General features: G+C 41.3%; 1 protein-coding gene across 1 annotated transcript; it reads right to left on the bottom strand.

The window, feature by feature from the left end:
* Nucleotides 1-5,442: 5,442 nt before the first annotated feature.
* On the bottom strand, nt 5,443-9,755 carry LOC111858248 (ATP synthase subunit beta, mitochondrial). The gene is made up of 10 exons (XM_023840258.2): nt 9,597-9,755; nt 8,609-8,791; nt 8,336-8,510; nt 8,010-8,131; nt 7,688-7,872; nt 7,126-7,284; nt 6,876-6,998; nt 6,577-6,789; nt 5,777-5,978; nt 5,443-5,682 (listed from the first exon to the last, which is right to left on the bottom strand). Exons 1-10 carry the CDS (start codon nt 9,700-9,702, stop codon nt 5,585-5,587), a joined length of 1,566 nt encoding a protein of 521 aa, XP_023696026.2. The 5' UTR covers nt 9,703-9,755; the 3' UTR covers nt 5,443-5,584.
* Nucleotides 9,756-11,756: the final 2,001 nt, after the last annotated feature.

Here is an 11,756-nt window from a genome sequence, read left to right as displayed (position 1 = left end):
CCGCATTTCGGGCTACCCAGGAATCTGCATAATTCGATTACTCACACTAATGACCCGTCTTATCGCGCGCGGGCCGATGCGTCCCGTGCTAATGGACGCTTGTTTCACTGCGTATCAGGGCAAACAGGCCCCTGTGGACCTTTTATAAAGCTGTAGAAATTGCAAACTGAATGGCCATTCGGTACTTGCGTGCGTTTTCTAATAGGGCATAACTTCAGAATTGCATGTTGCTACAATGCTGTTTTAATATTAAGTTTTTATTTTTCTAGCTATTTATTTTTAAATAGTTCCTTATATTTTGTTGCCTCTATACTGACAATTTAACCATTTAATGAGGAATGTTTTCATCCATTTTTAAAGTTATAGGCCTATGATATAAGCCTGTATGCATGCATATGTTTGTGTTTCAGGCTGGTTTCACGTGGTTGTTTCCAAATGATAAGTGTGAAGTTTCATGAGACGGAGAGCACACCAACTAAAGCACAACTGAAAACACCACTACCTGGGAAAAATATCCAGACTGCAAATGTCTTTTAAATATTAAAAGCTTTAATATTTAATGTTGATTGCGAAGTATTGAAGTATTGTCGGTGGAATTAATGCGTACTGCAAGTGAATCTAACTTACATACATATCCGTTTTCCAAACGCTTATACTGTCCAGTGAGGCGGGCTAACGTGCATGTAGGAGTGATCTAACTATTTTTAAAAAATTTATTTTAATTCCCCTTTAGCCTTATAAGGATTAATATAGAATTTAATGGTTACGGAATAGATTATTAAGGCAAATTTACTGGGAAAAAGTAACTAAATAACAATATTTGAGAACATACATGTGCTGGTATAAGGCTACCATATCTGACAATGCGAATGAATTAATTAAATACCATTTCTTAATCAATATTATCTAGAACAAAAACACACACTTCTTGTGCTTGGACCCCTGGGAGTGCCTGTCTCTGATTAATCATTCAGATTCAGGGCGTTTTGGTGTGTTGGTACGGGACTGCACCGGGGTCAAGCTTCATTTGAATGGGGGGCAATATTATCAGCAGGAGCCTTCGACACTTTCAGTGCAGCCGCTCTCAGAATTGATACGCACTTGACTGGCCGTTGACTTTATCACTACTAATGTTTTAAGGTTTAGTGCTGCTCTTCTGAGGCGCAGCGCTGCCATATTAACTCGTTTTGTTGAGCAGTTATATGGCACGTAAGTATAAAATTATAACATTCATTTTAGTTAACAGAGACATGTAACCTTTAAAACGACTAAGCATTTAAACGATTGTATTAGCTAAAGCCATACTGAAACCTATGTATGACTGAGACCACAAAATATATCCGACGCTTTTATTCAGCGATATTTCTTTTGGGCATTATGGAAAACAAAATAGCTGAAATCGAAAATCTTGGCACACATCGCATAAAAAATGTGCCATTTTAAAACCAGAATGATAATTGAGAATCTGGAAATGAAAAAATAATTGTAGACTATTTTATAAAAAATGATGCTAAATAAAATTATATTAAACCCGTCAAAAATAAACCAAATATTTTTATTATATATGTAATATAGTATAAAATATTCAAATAAAATTAGATAAAGTTTCAGGCAGCAATTTAAGATAATTGTCTAATATTCATTATCCAAGTCCGAAAAGCTCGTCACTGCATGATACAGTTTCCTATGTGGCTATTATTATTATTATTATTATTAGTAGTAGTAGTATTACTTATCCATGATATTCCAGGGCACTTCAATAAAAAAAATAATTTAGCAAAAATTAAGTACTTTTCCGAGTTTTTAAAGTACAATTTATAGATTTAAGATTAGAGAGACGAAAAGGGTTAAAAAATAATCCTTATTAATATTGATAGGCCTATTTAAATCGACACGTATTCTTCACCGATTCGCCCTTGATTTACGAATGTATTTTAAATTCCAGCCTTCCAGGTGAAATCGAAAGACTTTCCGGAGACTTAAGAAACACCTGATAGCGCTCGAGTTCTCGCTGGAAGCGGTGCAGCGCCACGCTGCGGTCAGTGAAATTCATTGAAGAGAGTCCCGAAGTACACTTAAGTTTAATGAAAAGCACAAAAAAGTGGTAAACTCTCAAACGCGAGCAACTTTGCACATGATGGTTTGATGATAACTACGATTCGAAAATGCACATACAACGGACACATACTCAACACATTTGAGTTAATTAAGAGGGCAGAAATTACCTGGGTAGATAGATACTTTTCATTTTCATTGCATACTTGTTCATGTACCTAGTTAGCGAACTTCAACAAATTTTATGAAAGGTTCAACTTCTGTCGTTAATTGATGCCGGTGTTCTGTCCAGTTGAGCTACTTTGTCGAGTTAGGCTACCGTAGTGCTAATCGACAGCCCTAACCCTTATCCTAACCGTAACCCCCCAAAAAACCCTAAAACCCTTACTCTAACCGTAACCGTAACCCCTAAAACCTAACCCTAATCCCAAAACGGTGGAAGTGCACATGCGCAGAAAGGTAGCTCAACTCGTCAGAACACCGGCATTTACCATGTGAATCACTGCTTAATTAGTTTGGGGAAATTCGTTACTTACGATGTTCGATATGAAACGTAAGCATAAAGATTATCTGTCATGACATGTATTTACGTTTATTTCGGTCTTAAACATATACCTATGATATGAAGGTACACTATAAGCAGGGGCGGATTAACGCACAGGCTAGATATGGCTTAAGCCTAGGGGCCCCACGTGTGCCAGCCTGCAAGGGGGCCCCCATTGGTGCGGAGCGGGGCTGGGTTGGGGGGCCCACAGACTACTGTAGCCTAGGGGCCTCTGTACACCTTAATCCACCCCTGACTATAAGGACAAAAGTATTGGGACAAACCTCTTAATCATTGAATTCAGGTGTTTCATTCAGACCCATTGCCACAGGTTATAACATCCGGCACCTAGCCATGCGCTCAGACTTTTGTGAAAGAAATGGGTCGTTCTAAAGAGCTCAGTAAATTCAAGCTTGGTATTGTCATATGATGCCATTTTTGCAGTAAGTCAATTTGTGAAATTTCTTTCCTGCCAACCGTAAGTGGAATTATTGCAGAAGTGATTGCTGAGGTGCATAATGTATATAAATCGCCAACACTCTGTTGACTCAATATCTGCAGAGTCCCACTTCCTCTGGCATTAACCCCAGCAGAAGACTGTGCGGGGAGCTTCATGGAATGGGCTTCCATGGCCGAGCAGCTGCATGCAAGCCTCACATCATAAAGCGCAGTGCCAAGCGTCAGATAGAGTGGTGTAAAGCACGCCGCCACTGGACTCTGGAGCAGTGGAAATGTGTTTTGTGGAGTGATGAATCACACTTCTCTGTCTGACAGTCTGATGGAAGAGTCTGGGTTTGGCGGATGACAGGAGAACTTTACCTGCCTGACTGCATTGTGCCAATTGTAAAGTCTGTTGGAGGAGGGATAATGGTATGGGGTAGTTTTTCAGAGGGTGGGCCAGGCCCCCTAGTTCCAATGAAGAGAACTCTTAATGCGTCAACATACCAAGACATTTTGGACAATTCTATGCTTCCAACTGGGGAAGGCCCTTTTCTGTTCCTGCATGACTGTGGCCCAGTGCACAAAGCAAGGTCCATAAAGACATGGTTGGGTGAGTTTCAAGTGGAAGAACGTGAATGGATCGCAGAGCCCTCACCTCAACCACTTCAAACACCTATGGGATGAATTAGAATAGAGATTGCAAACCAGGCCTTCACATTGAACATCAGTGCATGACCTCACAACTGCGCTTCTGGACGAATGGGCAAAAATTCAAACAGATACACTCCAAAATCTTGTGTATAGCCTTTGCAAAAGAGTGGCAGCTGTTAGAGCTGCAAAGGGGGACCAATTCCATATTAATGTCTATAGATTTAGAACAGCATGTCACAAAAGTTCCTGTAGGTGTAATGGCTGGGTGTCCCGATACTGTTGTCCACTGGGGGGGGGGGGGGCATGGAGCTGATCCAATACTAATGGGCCCTCCCACTGGTTCTGCTAATGGATAGAAATGTACTCTGATGGATGCTTACAAAGGAGGGTGTTCTATTCAGTGAATGAATTCCATTTAAATAATTATTCAAATTATACTTTAAATTGCCACTTAGAAGTTTGAATCGTTTTAAATGATTGTTTAAATTTCAATTTAAATAATAGATTTTTTATTATATTTTAAATATTAAAATTGTCAGTCACCCATCGAACACAGAAGGCGGGCTCTAAACAAAACATCTAACCGGTTACATCGCAAAATGTCACACCAGATCGATCTCGCCAGACTTCTCAAATATAATTGCATTTTATCTGTTCTGCACATTTTGCTAGACATCACATCACTATCTAGAAGTAATTACTGTCCAGTCATTGCAGATGAAAATATTGTACCATATCCAGTATATGAAGAAGTATGGATGGTCCATTAAAATTTTGAAATCCCTTAATACAGGGGTGGCCAATCTTATGCGCAAGGGCCGGTGTGTATGCGGGTTTTTGTTGCAAATCCATAAATAGATTACTAATTAGAGGACTGATTGGCTGAAGAGTCCTCACACCTGGGTTTAAACAGCTGACCTACAGGTTATCCCAAAAACAGGCATAGAAACACCGGCCCTTTGTGCATAAGATTGCCCACCCCTGCCTTAACAGTTTTGAGTTGGCCATTTCATACGCCTTATGCCAGGGGTGTCAAACTTCAGTCCTGGGGGGCCAGAGCCCTGCACAGTTTTTGGTTTACCCTCGTTTAACATACTTGATTCAACTCCTTGTGCTAATTACAACACAGCTCTTCAGGTGAATCATTTGTGGTACAATAGGAAAGAACTAAACTACACAGGGCTCCGGCCCCCCAGGACTGGAGTTTGACACCCCTGCCTTATATCATACCATGGTAGGCCAAATGCATAGCAGAAATGGAAGTACTCAAACAGGCCTTGTCACAGATATCAGTAATTGTTTTTCCCTTAAGAGGTAAACATTTACATTTCCGGATGACGATTCCCCACAGCTGGGGCTCAGAGATCAAGTTACATAAACCATTCATGCTACACTCACCCTGCCTTAGATGCAGAACAAATACAAGTGAAAATGACCAAACATAAGTATATAGGTGTGAATATTGTAGGCATAATTCAAGATTATTAACGAAACATATATTAGACCCTATGGGAGTCTTCACTCATTATGAAGCTTTACCTTTAATTATGGCAAATACTTGAAGCTTGAACAGTTGCCTTATGAAGTCAACTTATAAGTTAAGGTGCAAGTTCAGTATCCTGAGTGAATGCTATGAAAGATCTTAAATCCATTTCACAGCTTCGACAACTGGATAATTTGCTCAACATGTAGTCAAAAAGGTGCCATTCATGTGAACGCTTCTCCCCTGAGAGTCAAGACGACAAAATGAGCCATGTCACCAGATCTTTATTCCATCTCCATCTTCACAGAAAAACATTAAATAAAACGGGAAGATGACAAGACAGATACCATCTTTATGATTATAATCCAAGTGCTCTACCCCCCAAAGCCTTTCCAAGCTTCCAAGGTGATTTATGAATGTTCTTCTGCCAGCTTCTCTGCCTTCTGGACAACTTCTTCAATGGGGCCGACCATGTAGAAAGCCTGTTCAGGCAGGGGGTCATACTCACCTAGGTAAGGGACAGTCGGATTCAGAAACAGGAATACAAACTCATTCTGAGCAGATGTAACCAATGGACTTGTAAAAAAAAAAAAGACCCAAACCTGCTAGAATGCTCTTGAAGCCCTTAATGGTGTCTTTCAGGGGTACCAGTTTGCCCAAGTGACCAGTAAACACCTCCGCCACCTGGAACGGCTGGGAAAGGAATCGCTGGATTTTCCGGGCACGAGCCACAGTCAGTTTGTCTTCCTCAGACAACTCATCCATGCCCAGGATAGCAATGATATCCTGAAGGGATTTGTAGTCCTGAAGGGAGACATTTGAACTCCATCAGTAATGGCGGCATGTCAACAAAGTGTCGTCGCTTTAAGCCTAATTAATACTTCACTCGCCAGTGCACCGTTACATATCACGCAAGTGCGTGCAACTCAATTTGTCATCAGGAGGGTCTGCACAGACTGTGTGCATCCAGCCCAAGACCCAAAATTTTGGGTCTAGCAAACTGTGTGCGATTGCACATGTGCAAAGACTTAACAGTGCATTACTAGGATTCCCAGTAGGTGTAACCTTTTGGTCTAGTGAAAAATGACTGTAATTACTGAAAAACTAATGCAAAATGTACACAAAAATCTGTACGTGGACCATAGTGTCATGTAGACAAATGAAGTATGAGCCGGGTATAACATAGCCCAGGACAGAGGGTCTGAAAATATTCAAAGTTTAAAAAAAAAAACCACCTGTCTAGTCTGACCAAAACACCTTCTGGATCACTACAGCCTTTACAACAACCCCATAATGGTCAAAATATAAACTAGACTGCTATAGCCATTCAGCAGAATACCCAAATAAATAAATGATCTCATGCAAATTTCTACAGAACTTCACTGACAGCATTCCAGCTTACCTGGAGGATCTTCTGCACTCCACGGGCGACGTCATAGTGCTCAGCCCCAACAATGTTCGGGTCCATGATGCGGGAGGTGGAGTCCAGCGGGTCCACAGCAGGATAGATGCCCAGCTCAGCGATAGCGCGAGACAGCACAGTGGTGGCATCCAAGTGGGCGAAGGTAGTGGCCGGGGCAGGGTCAGTCAAGTCATCAGCAGGCACGTAGATGGCCTAGAGCATTTAAAGAGCGAGTCACCACACACACTTCAAAGATGGTGCATTTTCACTGATGCAAAGACGCAAATGAGCATACTTGCCTGCACAGAGGTGATGGAACCCTTCTTGGTGGTAGTGATTCTTTCCTGCATTGTACCCATGTCAGTAGCTAGTGTGGGCTGGTAACCCACAGCAGAGGGAATGCGACCCAATAGGGCAGATACCTAAAAAAAAAATTTTTAATTAAGACAACAGTTGCATTTATAAAAAGATTTTACCTTATAGGCTGGAAAGAGACCTCACACTGATCACAAACCTCTCTTTCCAAAGCTTGCAATATGACAAACTCACCTCAGAACCAGCCTGGGTGAATCTGAAGATGTTGTCAATGAAAAGCAGGACGTCCTGCCCCTCTTGATCGCGGAAATACTCGGCAACGGTAAGACCAGTCAAAGCCACTCTCGCGCGGGCACCGGGGGGCTCGTTCATCTGCCCATACACCAGCGCTACCTGTGTGTGGAAGCATATTGCAAATACAATTTATCGCAACGTATAAATGCACGCGCACACACACACACTCCTCGGGTTACGATGGCCCCAGTTACGATATTTCAACTCTACGGTGGGTATTCCAATTCCAATCTGTTGTTCACTTTCAGTACATTATTCAATAAATTACATAAGATATTCAACTCTATAGTAAAATTGGCTTTGTGTTAATCATTTCTCCCAACCGTAGGCTAACGCAAGTGTTCCAAGCAGGTTTAAAGTAGGCTACAATGTTCCATTGGTTAGGTGTCTATTATAACACATTTTCGCTTCAGGTTATTTTCCAATTAACCTAATCCCATCTTAACACGGGGAGCGTCTCTAAAACCGAGTGGAGATCAAGCAGGGCAAAGGAAGTCTTCACCTTTGAAGTAGTATCCTTAAGGTTGATGACACCAGATTCAATCATTTCATGGTACAAGTCATTCCCTTCACGGGTGCGCTCTCCTACTCCAGCAAACACAGAGTATCCGCCATGGGCTTTGGCCACATTGTTGATCAGCTCCATGATAAGCACAGTCTTACCCACACCAGCACCACCAAACAAGCCTAATTATTAAAAAAAATAAAATAAAAGAAGAAGTGGAGAACAGATTCAGTCACTATAGGCAACATAAAAGCTTTAGAGCAAAATCAAACTGGATGCTGATCCATCTGACATAACACCAGTCCACTTTTCCACATACCGATTTTACCGCCCTTGGCGTAAGGAGCAAGCAAGTCAACCACCTTGATGCCAGTCACCAAGATCTCTTGCTCCACACTCATGTCAGTAAACTCAGGGGCTTCAGCATGGATGGGAGCAGTTCTGGGGAGGGGGTAAACATCTTTTAAATATCAATCCAATAATACATCATCATAATCCAGTATTGATAGAAACAGGACTGAATAAAATACCAGATGAAAAATACTCAGAGTGGATGCTAACACACATCGCACTTGACTACAATCAGTGCAATTACTCAGTTTCATTCTATTTGGCAAGTTCACATAACATTCACACTAAACTTACTGTTTGGTGGTAATTGGTCCCCTCTCATCAATTGGCTCCCCGATGACATTCATAATCCTACCCAGTGTCTCTGGGCCGACAGGAATTCTAATGGGGGCGCCAGTATCGATGACCTTCTGTCCACGCACCAGACCTTCAGTACCATCCATAGCAATGGTACGCACAGTGTTCTCACCTGAAGAGGCACATTTCATTAGATTCCAGCACCATTTTTCAAATAAATAGAAAAAAAAACAAAAACAGAAAGTGTATGCTAGTATGCATTACGCTTACCAAGATGCTGTGCAACCTCCAGCACCAGCCTGGTCTCACGACCAGAAACTTCCAGAGCATTGAGGATAGGAGGCAGACCTTCATCGAACTGGACATCTACGACAGCACCAATAACTGCGACGATGCGGCCATTGGCAGTCGACGGCTTGGCAGAAGGAGCAGCGGCTGCAGCATAATCCCGGCCTGTAAAGTCGATCAAATCACAGTGAAACAGATTAACATCACACAAAAGGCTACTTTTTAAGTAAGTCAGGAGATTAAACTGGAATTTCAATGCTGGGTTCAATGCTCAACTCAGTATCTTCAATCCCAATGAACGGCATTATGGTCATTCAAGTTTCCAAATACGAACAAACTAAACGGAGCGCAACACAAAAATGGATGAATGACAAACCACCTACTAGATCGATGGATAAACTACCTAGAAATCTCAATTTTCCATATTTGGAGTACATATAACATAGTCCCCATAGATCTAACATTTTATTTTTGAGCAGAAAAAACTCCACTGACAGCTCAACCAGACGCAAGGCGATAACAAAAAGGCCACATGGAGAGCCCAAAAACCTCTGACAAACCGGGACACATTTTGTCGATTATTCTTCAAAGACATCAGAAGAGAACAAAACACCGTAATCCAAGATCAAGGCCTTAATTACTCCTGCGGTAATACAATACGAACGTTAACCGGTCCAGAATCAGATGACTCTGTAACATGACAAATAAAGGTCATTCCGACTTTTAGAATAAACCAAATCACCAAAACATCTGAGCAAACAACGTCCCAAAATCAACGAAGCCGTACAGTGCCGGGGAAGATCGGCTGAAACTTTAAATTTCATTCAGTCTTATGATTGTATGCGTTCGGCCTGTACTGATAACCTGCATGTAGAATGCAACTAATTTCAATGTCGCTGGTCATTACCTCCTAAACTATCCAACGGATATCAAAAGACTTTAAATGACTGGAAGCATGCAAGTTACTTACGTGAGCACAGAGCTGCAGGGGCTCCACTAAAGACTTTCAGCGGGTTAACCCCAGGCTTCAGCGCCTGAAGCGCACTGGTGCAGCACCGTCCCACGGAAGCCAGCATTTTGTAAAATGGCTGAAGGTGGAAAGGGACAGTCGCGCTCGTGGTTTTATACATAGAGCGTGGGGTCCGACTGAGCATGCGTATAACTGACAGACGCGCATGCGTCCGAAGCCGCAAAAGGTATATATGTACTTTTATGACCAGTCGCAATACTTCACTTCTGGATCCCAAATTACTAAAACATTATCTATTTTAGCAAACATTGTTTCACTAAGTAAACGTTTAGTTTTTTTTTCCTGTGGAATGCTTTTAGATTTTATATCGCGTACCAATAAAACTTCAAATCCCATAGTGCTTTATGTCGGTCGTGTCACAAGACACATCGGACAGATTCAGATCAACACCCAAGCTGAATAGCAGCAAATTCTACCAGCAATATGCCAACATCTAATGGAAAGCCTTCCCAGAAGAGTGCAGACTATCACAGCAACTAAGGGTTAGCCAATTTCATATTAATACCTTTCAGAGTGAAATGTTGGATAAGCTGGTATCCACATTCCTTTGGCCAAATAGTGTATGTGCCACCCCCCATGGCTCAAATCAACGCTGCCACCCCCCTCAACTCATTATCACATTGGCACACAGGTATGAGGTACTGGTTGAACCAAAAACTACATTGGCATATTGGTTGTTGTGTTGCACGAGCAGGTGAAGCAAGCCTAATTTTGCTTTTACTAGATCCCCCCCCCCCACTCATTTGATTTTTCTTATTGCATATAAAATATTTTTGACATGGGAGGCTGTGTCGGGGGTGTGTTGGAGCCAGGGGGTATGCATTTATTAAAACAAATTGATTGCACATGTACAGTTTTCTGTAATCGATCACGATTAATAGCACCCAATATTAAAACTTCTAATCATAAATATTTATTCATTTAAATATCCAAATTAAAGTAGAATTAACACAAAGTACAGTATATGGGTCATTCTCCTGAACTCATTACCATAACATATCAGTTTTCTCTAATTTAAAAAATCCCCCAACCCCGACACTGCCACTACGTTTTACTGAGCAACTCAGAAACAGATATATATGTAAATATTTCCACCCACTGTGCCTTTTAACGATTATATCTGAAGTGCAGAGTGTTCTTGCCAAGACTACTGCTTCTCCACATGGGAGTTGCCACAGAGAATTTACTTTTTGTGTTTACAATGTCAATGAAAATATTTTGCCTTAGCATTCTACGTTTTTCCAGTAGTTATCAACCATTAGGTGGCAGCAGAGACCATCAAAATAATAGCGTGACCAGTACCAAAAATCTTTCCAAGCAATGTCCGATTCTCAGCAAACCTAATACAGTCAACCTATGGCAAATTATGTATAATTCACATTCTGCCCCCTATAATTCACATTGATCAGTTTTTGTGGCTGATTACACTTTAGGGTCAAATGACCACCCTGCAAATTTCAAAGCTCAAGCATTTTACGAATGTAAAACACTGAAATGATGATAAAATTTAACAATCTCTCATTTTAAGATACATAACTTTATGTACTTTTTAAGTAATTTAACATGTCCTAACTTACACTGGCCACCACACAGTGTTAGCTATAGCTAAACTTATTATGGCAAGTTCACATATTAAATTATTATGGCTGCTCTTTTATTGCATTTACACAACCAACAAAATGTACAGAACCTGCTCAATTTCAACTAACAGTGAAATCAGTCTGGCGACTATGCTATTTGATCCAGTGACATTCCAATCACAGGCACAGTGCTGTAACTCGCTGAGGCCCCACACCCACCCTACATTAATAATATTATTACTGTTATTACAGAGGAAGGTGCCCCAGATCCGTTCCTGGAGGCCCAGTCTCCCCAATTTCTCTGCTCAAACACACCTACTGAACCTGACAATCAGCTTGTGTTTGAGTAGGGAAATTTTCAAATTGTGCTGTAGACCAGCCCTCCAGCACCGGAATTGAGGAATGTGGTCCATGTTCAGAAATGCTTAGTATTATAGCATAATGGGATGGAAATACTAAACAGGGATTGTAGAAAGGTCACCCTGTCCACAGTTGCTTATTTTCTTACAGCCCACACATT

Source organism: Paramormyrops kingsleyae, chromosome 1 (genome assembly GCF_048594095.1).
Source record: "Paramormyrops kingsleyae isolate MSU_618 chromosome 1, PKINGS_0.4, whole genome shotgun sequence".
Classification (NCBI taxonomy): Eukaryota; Metazoa; Chordata; class Actinopteri; order Osteoglossiformes; family Mormyridae; genus Paramormyrops; species Paramormyrops kingsleyae.
The sequence above is the reverse complement of the archived record's forward strand: the minus strand, read 5'-3'. Positions and strand labels throughout refer to the sequence as shown.